The following is a 16,527-nucleotide window of genomic DNA, read 5'->3' on the forward strand; positions in this document are numbered from 1 at the left end:
TTTTGTTTATTTAAATCAAACTTTCAGCAGCTCTCGGCTGAATATGATTGGCATAGGTTTATCATTCAAGTTTTGTATACAGAGTTAAGGCTTGTAGAAGAGCTAATACACTGAACGGATCAGGACAAAAGGAACAGGAGAGAGAGAGACAGACATATTCCAAGTGTTTGACCAGCTTGTAATTTTGTCAAGGTCTGAAGAGAGGGAGAAGGCTGATACCTTCCTATCTGAAGGATGAGGGATGTCCCAGCACACTGTGGAGTCATCAGCAAATAGATGATTTTCCAGAGAGTCAAAGAGATCATTAATGAAGGTCAGGAATAGGACTTGGCCCAGAACATTGCCTTGGGGCACTCCAGCCTTGACAGGGAGAGGAGATGAAAGGATTCTGTGGAGAGCCACACGTTGGCTACGAGAGTCGAATAAGGTAGTATGCCATGTGTGGAGTGGGCCTTGGAATGCCATCGGACATACAGTCACGTGAAAAAGTAAGTACACCCCATGTAAAGTTTTGACTTTTTCAACATATTTCAACATACAGCTATTTGATCTTCATTTCAACAATATTGATAGATAAAGGTGATATAATATAACAAATATCATGAAACATTTACATTTTGTAGTCCATTGTATAATTTAAATAAACATAAATGCAAATTTCGCATGTGGGAAAAGTAAGTACACCCTTGGCTCTAATAGGTGGTATTTGGCAGAAATTTCCCTTTTGGGATTTCCCTCCCAAATTTCCCTCCCAAATATTCCCTTTGGCAGAAACAACCTTAAGTAAGCATTTCTTATAACTGTCTACCAGTCTCTGACATCGACTGGGAGAAATTTTTGCCCACTCCTCCATGCAGAATTATTTCAGCTGTGCGATGTTTGAGGGGTTTCTTGCATGCACAGCACGTTTCAAATCCCCCCACGACATCTCGATGGGATTTAGATCCGGGCTTTGACTTGGCCATTCCAGAACCCTCCATTTATTTCTTTTCAGCCATTCCTTGGTGGATTTACTGGTATGTTTTGGGTCATTGTCATGTTGCAAGGGTCACCTTCGGTTGAGCTTCAACTTCTCCGACAGATGGCCTCACATTATCCTCAAGCACCCTCTGGTACAATGAAGAATTCATCGTGGATTATATGATGGTGAGCTGCCCAGGCCCTGATGCAGCAAAGCTGCCCCAAACCATAATATTTCCACCACCATGCTTTGCAGTTGGTATCAGGTTCTTGTGGTCAAATGCTGTCTTTGGTTTTTGCCAAACATGTCTTCTGGTACTGTGGCCAAATAGCTCTACCTTTGACTCATCTGTCCAGAGCACATTGTTCCAGAAGTCCTGGTCTTTGCCTAGGCGTTCATTGGCAAACTTTAGTCTTGCCTTGATGTTCTTTCTGGACAGCAAAGGTTTCCTCCTGGCACACCTCCCATGTAGATCAAATTTGTGCAGCCTCTTTCTAATGGTAGACTCGTGCACTTTGACATCAACAGTGGCAAGAGCTACCTGTAGGTCCCGTGATGACATTCTGTGGTTCTTAGAGACTTCTTTCAGCATCTTGCAGTCTGCTCTCGGGCTGAACTTGCTGGGGCGGCCTGGACTGAACAAGTTGGCAGTTGTTTGGAATCTTCTCCACTTGGAGATGATCTTCCGGACAGTCGAATGATTGATTTCAAATTGTTTGGAGATCTTTTTAAATTCCTTCCCAGACTCGTAGGCATATATAACCTTCTTTCTGAAGGCCTCAGAGAGCTCTTTTGATCTAGGCATGGTGATGCCGCACACTTCAACAACAAAGAGCAAACCAAACTAAATGTCTGAGGTTTAAATAAGACAGGTTCCTCCAAGATCTTCTCTAACGATGTTCTAATCATTTGCACCTGAGCTGGTGCACCTGATTCTAATTTGAGGTATTTGAAGTAGTGATAAATGTAGGGGTGTACTTACTTTTTCCACATGCAAAATTTGCATTTATGTTTATTTAAATTATACAATGGACTACAAAATGTAAATGTTTCATGATATTTGTTATATTATATCACCTTTATCTATCAATATTGCAGTGAAGATCAAATAGCTGTATGTTGAAAGATGTTGAAAAAGTCAAAACTTTACATGGGGTGTACTTACTTTTTCACGTGACTGTAGGTCGACGGTTTGGTGAGCAAGGCAGGATGCCAGACTGTATTGAAAGCACGAGATATGTCCAGAGAGACGGCCCTGATATCATGTCTAACATTGAGGGCATCCACCCATTGTTGGGCGAGTAGAAGCAGCATGTCCATGGTAGTGACCTGGTCTGGATCTAAATTTATGATCTGAGATGAGGCAGTTGGAGAAAAGGAAGGATTTCGGATCAAAAGGTTTTGACACCAATGTTGTGATCATGATTATTTGACTTTACTGCTAGCAGACAATTGCCTTGTACAAGCTTAATTTTCTTGTCCAGCAAACAAAAATACCTTTTGATTTTCTGCTTATTTGGAGGATTTACCAAGTGGTAGAATTTTAATCGCTGATGTGTTTGCTTCTTTAAATAAATTATGCTGTTGCATTCCAGTGCACTTTTGTTTTTACTCTTCATCTTTGTACCAACCTGGCAGGCTTTCCTCATGGCAGATTTGCCTGCAACAAAGCCTCCTAAGGCAGGGCTTTCCTCTCCTGAGCTTGAAGACCCCCTTCTGCTGCTCTCTTATGCCACATACTGCCTTGAGCACGGCAACCTTGAGGGGGCGGCACGCCTTGTGAACGCGCTGCCTGGCGAGGCTCGTCGTGTGGCTGACGACTGGTTATCCGAGGCCAAGGTCACACTGGAGACCCGGCAAGCCTTGGGTGTCATGTTGGCTTTTGCTGCAGCATCGGGGTTGTCTGCCACTGTCGCACAGCCATGAGAGCACCTGCCTAGAGGTGGTCATTATTTTGAGTCAAGGTTGGCGTAACAGAGATTGAGGGATGGTGATTGGTGGGTGGGCTATTGTACCAAACAAAGGGTTGGAGGAGGAAGGGAATCGGTGAGGTGTAGGGGCAGGAATGGGAATGTATTTGCCTACCTCCCCTGCACTGTCAAACAGGATTGTACAGCATGACTGCATATTGTAACAGGAAGTTGCATTACACTTACCCATGAGTGTGGGTTCATATGTTATGAGATGCAGCAAATAAAAGAGTAAATCCACTTTGTATTGCTTTGTAAATCCACATTCATTCATTCATTCATTGCAAATCTTTTTGGCGAGTTAGCTGCATTATCCACCCGATTCCTTTTATCACACCAGGGAAGGAAAATTTTGCTGTAAGATGAAGTGGTACCCAATTGGGGCAAAAAAATTTTTTTTTTTTTTTTTTTTGCATTAGCGGTGGTGGGGTGTGGGAAGCAGTGTATTCTTGTAGAAAATTTGTGCGGTGATAGGTTATCGGGAATTGTGGGGTAACCACCACGGTGCTTACAATTGTCAACATTTGCTCTTCCTGCTTGGGAGAATAGTTTAGTCCCCATGGAAAAAGGACCCCGAGTTTTCCGCTTTCGATTTATGGATTCTATAATTTTGATTAAATTATTGAGGCATGATAAACTAACCATAGCCTGGCAGCACCCATTGCGAAGCAGTTATTGTTTTGGCCTGGTATTTTTATACATGGCCATTGCTCTTTGTATTCAGTAGTCTTCCTTCACCAATTCCATTGTGGAATCCCCAAAGCCTTGTATGCAAACAGCACACACACACACACTTCCTGCATTAAACCCGTACTTGCTTTTGCCTTGCGCTCTCCGCTCTCCTGCTTGTGGCTGGTTGGCAGTTGCAGGTTTTCTTCATTGTTAAAGAAGAATGCAAACAAACGTACAATTGCTGTTTGTTTGTTTATTTATTTATTTATTTTTCAATATGTGCATTTCTGGTGACGAGCCTTGAGGTTTAACTTTCACGGGTCTCCAATGTGCTAGACAAGTTGTTAACAGCCGTTTTTTAAATTTTATTTTAACCAGGAGTTCGTTCTTATTTGTTATAACAATCCGGCACATTGTGCAGACTCAGTTTTGCTGCGGTGCAATACTTTTTTGGACACGTTTCAAAGTGGGATTTGCTGCTCCTTCTCGTATTGTTTGTTTTTCTGAGTTTTTCTGAATTATTGGCACGCTATCAAATTTGTGTCCCTGAGTGGTGAGAGAGACGTGCGGAGCTTGCGGAGAAGGTAAGAGGTGCTGGCGGAGTATGTCTCTCCACCCGATTGTTTCCAGAGTGTTGGGCCCCTTTTTTATGTTAACATCACTGAGGAGCAGCGCCCTCGGTTTGGGTTCAAAGAGACGCTTCTGTACCTTGTCGAGATCCTCAGTGGCCTTTGAGTTGTGCTTTTTGTGCACCTTTTTGCTCCTCCCGATCGAATTCGCCAGCAAGACTTGGGTAGGAAACCTGAAACCAAACAGAGTGAGGTATGATCAAGGGAGGAAGGTTTTTATTCGTTGTTTCATTTTTTTTTAACTTCCTTTTAAAATGCATTATTTATTTAGCATTGCATTATTATATTTTCATAAAATGCATTATTATTTTTTTTTTTTCGTGACAGGTCCAATCTGTATACCATTCTTAACTCGAGATGAGGTGCTGCTGAAACTCTTGGAGAAGGTATTTGGAAGTTAGGCAGGGATTCCAGCAGCAATGGCTTACTCTTGTTTGAAAGGCACTGTTCCATCTGTAGGACACCAAGCTTACTCTGATAGGACAGTACAAACTATGATTTATTGTGTATGTCCTTCTCTATCTGTTTCCTTTTTCCCGAGGGTGTTAGGCTCTCAACTTCCCCAATATAACGCTGTGTAGTAATACGAGTAGGCCATTGATTGTGTTCGTTCATGAGTAAGATAATCTCCAGTTCTCTCCATCTCTCCCCATCCTTGCTTATGAAGCACTTGGACGGCATTTTTTTTTATTCCGAGCTGTTTACCCTCCCTACTGATGGGTAAGCTGATCTAATGTGGATTTAAAGTAGTTGAACTTTGCTGAAAGCAAAGATTGCATTGTATGTACAGTTCCTATAGAAAGTCTACACCCTCTTTCAAGATTTTCACCTTTTGTTGCCTTATAGCCTGGAATTAAATTACATTAAATCAGACTTTTCCCACCGTTATTTACACATCGTAACCCACAACTTCCAAGTCAAAAACAACTTCTACAAATTTTAGTAAATTAATAAACAATACAAAACTAGATTATCTTCTTTTCTTTTTTTTCTTTTTTTTTGTATACTGAATCGAGGCTCGTGAAAGAGCTAACATTTACTTCACAAACAAATCAACCAGACAAACAAAATATATAAAAAGAGGGAGTGGAAAACAAGATGGGGAGAGAAGGGGAAGCACACAAACACAACATTTGAGAGCAGGGAGATGTGTGGAAGGGAGAGGGCTTGGGGGGAGGAGGTGTGGGAAGGGGGGGGCGGGGGGAGGGAGAAGTATAAAACACAAGGACACCAAGGACTTCCAGGACAGAAGTTGGTATTTCAAAAAAGTGGAATTGGGGTGAAATTAGCGGGGTTAGAAAAGATCAAGGTTTTGGATGGGGGAAGATAAGAGATGGTGGTATCTTGGTTGGATGGTTGGTTGGATAAGTGGTTGGTTGGATTGGTTGGATCTTGGTTGGATAAGTGCCAATAAGGTGCTGTACATCCCTGGGCTAATTTTTCCCTTTCTCCCCTGCTGTCAGCGAATTTGCAATCCCTCTCCCAGCCCCAACACAATGCTATTAATCCCAATATAATAGCAATTATTATAATTAATTGATTATAATTAATTAGCTGAGGTGTAACCAATCACCTTCAACATCACACACCAAGTGAATGGACGTGCGGAGTTAAATTGTCGTGATTCTGATTATTTCAGAATAAAATCAGCTTTTCCTGTAGGTTTCCTTTGCTGTGTAGTGCATTTCATAGCAAAGACTTAACCTTAAGCACCAAGGAGCTTCCAAAAGACCTCCGGGATAAAGTTTGTGGAAAGGCACAGATCAGGGGATGGGTACAAAATATTTCAAAGGCTTTGAATATCCCTTGTAGCACAGCGAAGACAATCATTAAGAAGTGGAAGGCGAATGGTTCCACCAACACCCTGCCTAGATCAGGCCGTTCCTCCAAATTGGATGACCAAGCAAGAAGGAGACTGATCAGAGTGGCCACCTCGAGGCCAATGGCAACTTTGAAACAGCTACAGGCCTTTATGGCAAAGACTGGTCACTGTGTGCATGTGACAACAATATCCCAAGCACTCCACAAGTAGCCTGTATGGTAGGGCTTCACAGACAAGAAGGAAGCCATTACTCAAAAAGCCCACCTTGAGTCCTGTTTGAGGTATGCAAAAAAACACTCCAGAGATTCGGAAGCCATGTAGCAAAATGTTTTGTTGTCTGATGAAACCAGGTTGGAACTTTTGGCCTAAATGCAAAACTTTACATTTGGTGCAAACACAGCACATCACCCAAAGAACACCATCCCTACTATGAAGCATGGTGGTGGCAGCATCATGTTATGGGGATGTTTCTCATCAGCAGAGACTGGGGCACTTGTCAGGATAGAAGGGAAAATGGATGGAGCAAAATACAGAAACATCCTCGAGGAAAACCTGCTGCCCTCTGCAAGAAAGTGGAAATTGAGATGGAAGTTCACCTTTCAGCATGGAAACAACCCAAAGCACATAGACCAAGCTACACTGGAGTGGCTAAGGATCAAAAAGATAAATGTCCTTGAGTGTCCCAGTCAGAGCCGCGACCTAAATCCAATCGAAAATCTGTGGCATTACTTGAAGATTGCTTTCCATCAACAATCCCACGCGACTTGACTGAGCTTGAACAGTTTTGGACAGAAGAACAGGCAATTATTGCCCAATCAAGATGTGCAAAGTTGGTGGAGACCTATCCCAACAGTCTCACAGCTGTAATTTCTGTCAAGGTACTTCCACCAACTATTAACTCGGGATACTCTGGGTACCAGCCACGTCACAGCAATGGCACCGCTTTTCTCACCGCACTTAGTGGGGCAATTCCTGAGGTGGAATTTCCTCCTCCCCATGGATGCCAACCAATGGGGATTGTCCGTGTGCTATACTTTAAAATGCTGAGCGATAAGCATGGAAGCAGAACGTACCATGATTTAAAATCTTTGGTACGATTCGGCCAGGGTTTGAACTGCCAACCTTCCAGACTTGGAGCAGGTGCTCTACCAATAATTACACCACCGAGTCTAGTAATGTACTATGTGCTGGTAATAATTGTAATATGTGCTTAATGGACGAACTTACATTGTACTGCATGCTTAATAGATGTGCCACACCTTGCTGAGGAGAGGGCAGAGCTTGTATGTGCTGTTGCCCAAAAAATATCTCGCCCCATGCCCTCTTTTCTGAGGGGGAATAGAAACACCCATTCCTTCCCGGAGGGATGAGGTGGTGGGGATGAGGTGACGGGCAAAGTAATTGTGGTAGTGGCTAATAATAACCTCCTCCCTCTGGCAGGTGCCAGTCACCAATGTGCCCAATTGAAAATCGCTAGTCAAACTACCCTCATTGATGGCAGAGGAGAAGGGGAGGGTTTGCCCATGACCTGACGCTGAGGAGCTGTCGTAGAATAATATAAATGGTTTGTTTGGAAAAGCGGGTAATCGATTTACTTGGTTGGAACAAAAGTGAATGTGCGTTTAATCACAAAGATGCCCGTTTTCAAAGCCCTCTTTCTGGGATTGAAGAAGAAGCGGGAATGCGAGCTGAATGCAGTGGTTCCAACGGTAACATTTATTACTCTACGACAGCTTGAACCCTTCAGAAGTTCACGGGAGGAGCACACAAAAGGAAATGTAGTAATATTTCTCAAAGCAATAGAAAAATATGTAAAAGTACACGGAAGGGGCACATAAATAACCACAGCAACAGAAACAACAACTACATGTTATAAAATATCCTTTTTACAAAACTAAATTCATTTCACATCCTCATTGACATTCACAGATAGACATGCAATATGTTTGGGAAGTACAACATGCTGTTTTTTGATTAAAGCCGTCAGCGAAGCGACGGGTAGTCATGGCTAGTACCAATGATGTAAGCCCGAGTCGAAAGGGTTTCATTTGAAACTGTACTCTGTACCTGTTCCTGGCTTGTGTTGCCTTGGGCCGATGACACGTCACCATCGATGGGTCTTTTTGCACTTTCTGAACAAGAGACGACACAAAATTAAACTGTGCTTTGATTTCATCACAAAGCATGGTGACATCATTCCTGTGATTGCTCCTCTTTGGTTGAAATTTCAAAGAAATTCAGCTGGTGCACGTCATGCTGTGTAACGGTATGATTGGGCTACCTTTATGTTCATATATGACGTTTGTAGTTAGGGTACAATTGAGTACATGATCTGGAAAATGGCCTAACTAGTCTGTATCAAATTTATCTCTATTTTAGGCTCATAAGGGGACGATGTTGCCATATAGTCACGGTGATGTTGCCTACAAAGAAATTGAGGCACAAGGTCTGCTACGTTCCCCTCACAGACAGGTTTGTGTATCGTGTATCATCATCCACCATCACCTCCATCATCACCATCCATCATCTCCTGTTGAATCTTCCGACCTTTGTTTTCGACAGTCTTCTTTATTGCATTCTTACTTGCCCTGCTCTTTCAATGCTCCATCCTTTCCCAGTTCCCTGAGATTGCATGCTTCCTACCAGCAACCCTTTCCTTGTTAAACTCCCGAATTGCTGATCATCTCTACTCATTTGATTCCAGTTGTGGAAACTCATTCCTGAGGTGGTGCAATCACACCTCTCTCCATGGCTTCTCGATGGAAGTGCACCACCATCTCATGTTGTCCTCAATCTTTCCCTGATATTTTATACCCCCAGTAACTTATTCCATTCCAATTTCTCTTGTCGGTCACTGTTCTTCCAATCTCCTTTTTCCATATTTATTTCCTTATTTGTAAACGGCTACCTGTTGTCCCACTGACTGTATGTTACCTTTCTTCTGTTGGTCACATTACCTTCCTCTCCTTCCTCTCCTTCCTCTTTTCATAGACTTTGTAAACGAAAAGGTTGGGAAGCATAATGTATAAGTAGAGTAGGATAAATGAGATGTGCAGAGATGAAGGTGTTGTCTGATGTGAAAAGCGCACATTTCAGAGGACAGGTGGTGTGAGCTCAAGATAAGCTGGGATAAAACCAACAAGCCGACTGTTTCCAATGAGTACGTAGCAAGTGCTGTCTGCATTAGAGTCAAACATACTAATCACTGCGATTGGAGCCTTTGATTCCATATTCCAGGAAGTGCCAGATTAGAGATCAGGACTTTGTTGTATAGTGGAGAGTGTAATCCATAAAACGCAGAGGCTGCTGTTTGTGTGTTAAATGAAGGAGGTTGTTGGTGATGCTATGAGTGTGCAGGTTTTTGGATGATGGTGGCTGAAGGCATCGATGGAAAGCAGGATGGTGTGCCAGATGGTTGTCATTATCACTGGAACAAGACACAACTGCCTCATAACCTCTTGTTTGAGGGTCAGAGTATTTGGACCAATTTCTTTCTGCATGTCCACCATAGAATGACAACATTTGAAATGATGTTGTCTAGTTTGAGCATAAGCAGGTTCGGACAGGAATTTCTGGAGTTTGTCCAGGATGATGGTGATAACTTTCCTACCATTCATCGAAGGACAGTCATTAATGTCCATCAACTGTGAAAAGGTTTTATTTTTATTTTTTTAGGCAATCATGCTAACCCTCGATCCGCCTGCAAAGCTATAGTCTCATTCCACGTCCATCATTGTAAACTGTCCATCAATGAAGACAATGTGCGGAATATCTGAGTCCGCATTTTAGGAGAGCTCTGATTTTGGTAGTTAACATCCACCTGAGGAACGTTTCACTCGATGTAATGTTTCGTATTGTTGCGAATATGGAATTTGGCCTCCATATCCGCTTGTAAATATTCCCCTATTTCCCCAATACCCCCCAACTATCCCCAATCCCCCATTCCCTAGTCCCATTGTCTGTAAACAACACTCTGTAGAACCGACCTTCCCCTTTTTCCCCCATTAAATGTCGTGCCCAGGTCCACCGCATCTCACGTAGACAACTTTCGGACATCTTGCTAGTTATTCTTAGTCTATGTCAGTTAAGGACTCGTTTCCATTAATTCTGACTCTTCGTTGCACCAGAATGTGATTATATGGCACCAGTAGTGAGTTTAGGACCTTCCCTTACCTCCTCCCATCTTCCCCATGAAACAACAACAACAACTACAACAACGGCGCGCGGGGGGAGTGTGCGTCCTCACACCGGCTCGGTTAGCCGCCATGACCATGCGCTCCGACGGGGTTACCACGAAGGGGCTCCTTGTCAGCCCCTCGTCAACGGTGGAGCCGGTAACCCCCCCGCACGCACCCAATGAGAAGCAACGTGCCGATTCCATCTGGGGCGGAGCTAACGAGCCGAGGGCGTGTCACTCCCCGCCGGATATACGCAGCCACTTGCCGGACGTGACGTCAGATGCGCCCCCAGCTTGGAGAAAGAACGTCGCCTTCCGAGCGCTGTGACCTCCCTGCATCTCTGGACCGAACCGGGTCGCTTCTGCCCTGAGCCCAGGTGCACCTGGAGCCATCGATACCCGCCTTTCCTTGCCATCAATCCCCGTGTGAGTCAGCCTTTTGTCCCGTTTATCTGTCGTCTGTTGGGAATAATATAAGAGTGTGTCTAAGTGCTTATCTTACTATGCTGTACCTCTTGTAGTTGTAATCTAACCTTCCGCCATAATATAACCTCCTCCGGAGGTCTTGAGAACTGAACCCTTGGTGTCGTGTCATTTGAATCCCAGCCGTGTGTCTTTTCCTTCATTGACCTAGCGTAGCGCGACTAGTCAACGTTCGAGCATAATCGGGTAAACTGTGCAGACGTGGTCATACCAAACCGCTCGGTAAACTAACATCCACCACCGCGTCTGTAACAGTATGTATGTAGCCTAACCCGACCCAGCTGTCAACTGTCATATCCCGGTGTTTCATCCATGTGTAAACCGTCTATCGGATGGACGTTAAACTGGTGTCTGATATGCTAGTATTTGTTAGTGGATGATAAAGATCCCACGGTGCCTTCACGAAGAGTAGGTGAGCTATCGCATCCTGGACAAATTCCTGCCATGACTAGCAGAGGGCATTGCATCAGCGGTGTCCTCGGCCAATGACGTTATCCCGCAGCCTTGTACTGCATACGAAACTGCAACAGCACTCGGTGGATAGCATACCTCTGCCAGGCTGAACAGTTTATGTTTTGTATCCCACTGATAGGCCGGATCTGGATTTGGACCTGAACTAAAATCGAATCTGCTTGTTCTTGTCGCCTAACCAACTCATTCACCTAGTTTAGTCATAACTCGTCCATAACGTTTTAAAATATGTTACACTCGTATATCGCTTTTCGCCCGATCTCTCAATGGTGAAGAATCACTTGGTAATTAAATAATTCTCATATCCGAATCCATATTCAGATATTCACCAACATCGATTCGTTCTCGTCACACACCCAACCGGTCCACCAAGTTTCATCCAAATCCGTCCACAACATTTTGAGATATCCTGCTTTGTATCGTTTTTGGCCCGATCTCCCAATGGTGAAGAATCACTTTAAAAATTCTACTAACCGGATCCGAATCCGGTTCTTCACCAAATCATTTTGTCCTTGTCACATACACTAGCTTTCTGCCAAATTTCGTCCGAATCCGTCCACAACCTTTTGAGATGTCTTGTTCACAAACAGACAGGGATGAAAGCATAACCTCCATCCACCTTTGGAGGCGGAGGTAATAAGAAGAGGAAGATTGAACATGCATCTAATTTGAGTTCCATTTTCCAGTAATTTTATGAACCCATGATTCTGACTTTCCAGTAAGCATGTGCACCTGTTTACATCTTTCTTACATTGGATCTTTGCGCTTGGATAAAGGGTTTGCGTGATTGCCTCAAATGAATCCTTTTTGCAATGAACAGTTTTTTTCATATCCATTTCCTCTGTGACATCATGAGAAATTGCAATAAAATAAGTAACGAGAAAGCATCTGAAAATGCAACGCCCATTTGTATTCAGACGTCTTCTTCTTCTTCCGTATACGTACTCAAAATAACAAAAACGGTAAAAAAAAAATAAAAAAAAATGAAAATTGATGATTTTATGCAGCCTTGACTTTTGAGCTTTTGATAAAAACCAAACAATCACCTCCTACCTTTTGATTAGTGAACCAATTGAGTTACCCGATATGCAAATTCTTTAAATTCCAGGTCAATTGGATGAAAATTTATGATTTAGGTGATGCTGACCTTTGACCTTTTGACAAAATTATTAATTTGCTTTCTCTGTATTATCATAATAAGGCTTTGGTGAAACTTTGATGACAAAACTCAAATGGTAAATACATTTACGGCTCGGGGACACACACATCTCGTTTTTTCATTTCTGTTCCTCACAACTCTCTCTCTATCTCTATCTCTATCTCTATCTCTATCTCTATCTCTATCTATCTCTCTATCTCTCTCTCTAACTCTCTCTCTCTATCTCTCTCTCTATCTCTCTCTCTCTATCTCTCTCTCTCTATCTCTCTCTCTCTATCTCTCTCTCTAACTCTCTCTCTCTATCTCTATCTCTATCTCTATCTCTATCTCTATCTATCTCTCTATCTCTCTCTCTCTATCTCTCTCTCTCTATCTCTCTCTCTAACTCTCTCTCTCTATCTCTATCTCTATCTCTCTCTCTCTCTATCTCTATCTCTATCTCTATCTCTATCTCTATCTCTATCTCTATCTCTATCTATCTCTCTATCTCTCTCTCTCTATCTCTCTCTCTCTATCTCTCTCTCTAACTCTCTCTCTCTATCTCTCTCTCTATCTCTCTCTCTCTATCTCTCTCTCTCTATCTCTCTCTCTAACTCTCTCTCTCTATCTCTATCTCTATCTATCTCTCTATCTCTCTCTCTCTATCTCTCTCTCTCTATCTCTCTCTCTAACTCTCTCTCTCTATCTCTATCTCTATCTCTCTCTCTATCTCTCTCTCTCTCTCTCTCTATCTCTATCTCTCTCTCTCTATCTCTCTCTCTAACTCTCTCTCTCTATCTCTATCTATCTATCTCTCTATCTCTCTCTCTCTATCTCTCTCTCTCTATCTCTCTCTCTAACTCTCTCTCTCTATCTCTCTCTCTATCTCTCTCTCTCTATCTATCTCTCTATCTCTCTATCTCTCTATCTCTCTATTATCTCCATCCATCCAAAGGACCACAGGCTAAATATGGCAGATAGTTGTAGCAATAAATTAAGAAAGAAAAAAAAACTTCAACAGCAAAATCTAAAGATGTTCCTTTTGTTTAGGAAATGGTGTCACACTTTAATAACGCTTCACTGTGAAGTGGCTGGCACTGTGCCCTAATTCGGAGCTAAAATGACCCAAACCACTAAAAGCATGAAATTCCAGATGTGCGTCCTATAACAATTACCTGTCGTAGTGGAAGATTGCCGTTCACATATGACCTGCGTGAACCTGAAATTTCCTTTCCTTTCATTCTCCTAAGCACTTGCTACTCTTCCTTTTCTATCCTATCATCCCTTCTGTTTCTCAAGTACATCCTTTTGAATTTACCCCTCTGGTCTCCCCTTTCATGCTTACAATGTGATGTCCATTTTCTTAGCCGATCGTGTGTCACAGCGAGAGTACCACGCATTAAATCGTTCTGATAACTTTATGAGTAAAGTGCCCAATGGACAGAATAAAAGAGAAGTGTGCCAACGTACCACCTTGCTTGCACTCGGTTGAATCTGTTGGACTTTCTCCTCTTGGCATTTTTGTCTTGGAAGCTCACGTGTCTCTCCTGATGGTTTATGCTCCCTGTCCACCACGATGCAAATTCGATAAATCTCTTAACATCATCTTTTTTCACCCCCTGCACTTTCTTGGATTCGTGAAGAATCTCAGGGGGTTTGACATCATTTGGACACTGGATCATGCTTCATATACTACACAAAAGCCTAAGAGGTTAGCACATGTTTGACATCATTTGGACACTGGATCATGCTTCATATACTACACAAAAGCCTAAGAGGTTAGCACATGTTTGACAAATCAACGTACTTTTATAATATATGTGATCCACTCTAAGTTTGCATTACAAAGTCAGTAAAATCGTACAGCCGACAGAGCCACACATGCTTGCAGAAAAATTCTCATGATTTCTGATTCTCACCACACCACATTTCTCAGATCCTATGAGTGATTTTTATTCCAAGGGATAACTCTCTATAGCGGAAGGAATTTATTTGAAAGAAAATTTGGATCACGTAGCTAATCAATAGATAGCCTGGTATTGGCTTAGAGGTTAGGGTGCAGGCTTGGGATCCTGGGTTAGAATCCCGGTGATCAATGAATTAATGCTAGGGCGGTTGACAGCTTGTCATCCTTCCGAGGTCGGCAAATTGCGTACCAGTTCACGGGTAATTCCCTGTGTGTTGCAAGAGGCGACTAACAAGGTTGGCGGCAGGAAGGACATCCGGCTGTAAAACATTGCTTCAAAAAGGGCACCACGGTGCCCCAAAAAGGCCAACCCCTGCTCTGTGGGGGGGGGGGAAGGGAATGGCCTCTAAAGGTGGTTCTTTGATAGCTAGTCAATAGAAAAATGGATGTGTCTATCGTGTATGTCCATAATCTTTGTCCATATTCAAAATAAATTTGGACTTCCTTGATGTGAAAACATCATGACTCGGGCCTTGATACAGTCTGGAGTTCCTATTCTGTATTCAGAAAAATTGTGATGCAGCCCTGATGGCCCAAATGCTCTCCCCCCCCTGGGCTGGTGCTCCTGCCTCACACCTAGCTCGTCTTGACGCTGTTGAAACCAAAGCGTTCAGAATCATTGCAATCTCCTGCGATGAAGCTACCTCCGAGGGCCTTTCACTTACTCACCGCAGGCAGGTTGGTGGTCTTTCTGTCTTCTACCGACTCTTCTCCGGCCTTGCTCCCCCAGATCTCTCTGGGCTCTGCCCCCCAAATATTCCTACAGGTCGCACAAGATCTGCCTGCAACCCTCTTATGGTTAAACTGCCCAAATCAAGACTCTGCTCACCTTCACTCCTTCATTCCTCTTTTCTCCTGCCTCTGGAACAAACTCCCTCACTCTCTTCAATCCCACTCCTCCCTCCAGGTCTTTAAAACAGCTGTTCACCACCATCTCTTATCTTCTCCCATCCAAAACCTTGATCTTTTCTACCCCCGCTAATTTCACCCCAAATCCACTTTTTTGAATGTTTATACTTCTCCCACGCCGCCTCCCCCCAAGCCCTCTCCCTCCCACACGTTCCCGATGTCCCTGCTCTCAAATGTTGTGTTTATGTGCTTCCCCTTCTCTCCTCATCTTGTCTACCACTCCCCTTTTTATATACTTTGTTTGTTTGGCTGTTTGATTTGTTTGTGATAAATGTTAGCTCTTTCACAAGCCATGATTCTGAATGCAAAAAAAACAAAAAAACATGGCCCTTCCGCTGTGATTCAATCACGAGGATTGCTGCACATTGAGCCTTTGCAATTGCAACCTAACATTTACCTTCTAATCTCAATCATTCAGCATCACCCAACAAAGATAAACAATTTTATATAACTACGTGACTCGTATTTAGAAATATAATCACATGAGTCATCAGAAATTATCAAAACCCTTCAGCGCAAAAAGTGAACTACAAAGAGATCTTGATTCTTTCACTTCAACTTATCGAATACATAAAGCTCTTTCTAACCACTCACTGGCTGATATTAATGTTCGGTATCTTCCGGGTGTCGGAGAGAGCTGACATTTGGCATGCCGACGGACATCGAAGCTGATACACGGGGGGGAAAAAAAAAATCACAGAACCGTCAGAAAGCGTCCGCAAATTATAATTTACGTAAAAAACGTAAATGCGTCAGCAAAAAAAAAAGAAGTAGAAAAACCGTCGATATCTAACGTTTAAAAAAACAAAAACCCGATTTTATGGCCATTTTCCCTGCTAAAGCGGTCTTGCGGGCCCTATGACAATCATGGTTGCATTTTTGAGGCAATGTTTTTATGGCTGGATGCCCTTCCTGACGCCAACCCTTAGTCGCCTCTTACGACACGCAGGGATACTGTGTACCTATTCTAAACCGGGGTACACACCGGGGATCATTCATCCCAGCAAGCTGGTACTCAATTTGCCGACCTTTGAAGGATGACAGTCTGAGTCAACCCCCCTGGCGTTAATTCAGCGATCGACCCGGATTCGAACCCAGGACCCTAGGATCCCAAGCCGGCACCCTAACCGCTAAGCTAACACTCGGCTACGATATGTAATGTTTGAAAATTGTAATTTCTATAACTGTAAACTGAAATAAAAACCTCAATGAAAATTTACCTATAAGACCATAAGCGCTTCCTTAAACATATTAAACTCGATTGATATCTAGCAGGAGGTCGGTGATATATATATATATATATATATATATATATATTTACCGTTTCTC

General features: G+C 43.0%; 1 protein-coding gene across 2 annotated transcripts in view; it reads left to right on the top strand.

Annotated features, from left to right (window-relative positions):
* The window catches only part of IMMT (inner membrane mitochondrial protein), a 47,449-nt gene extending 44,278 nt beyond the window's left edge, over positions 1 to 3,171 (top strand). For both annotated transcript variants that reach the window (XM_068106003.2, XM_068106004.2), the window contains one exon: positions 2,600 to 3,171. In XM_068106003.2, coding sequence (XP_067962104.2) covers positions 2,600 to 2,887 — 288 coding nt within the window. In that variant the 3' untranslated portion in view covers positions 2,888 to 3,171. The remainder of the gene's footprint in view (positions 1 to 2,599) is intronic.
* Positions 3,172 to 16,527: the final 13,356 nt, after the last annotated feature.

The sequence above is a fragment of the Myxine glutinosa genome, chromosome 2 (assembly GCF_964187855.1).
Source record: "Myxine glutinosa chromosome 2, kmMyxGlut1.1, whole genome shotgun sequence".
Taxonomy (NCBI): domain Eukaryota; kingdom Metazoa; phylum Chordata; class Myxini; order Myxiniformes; family Myxinidae; genus Myxine; species Myxine glutinosa.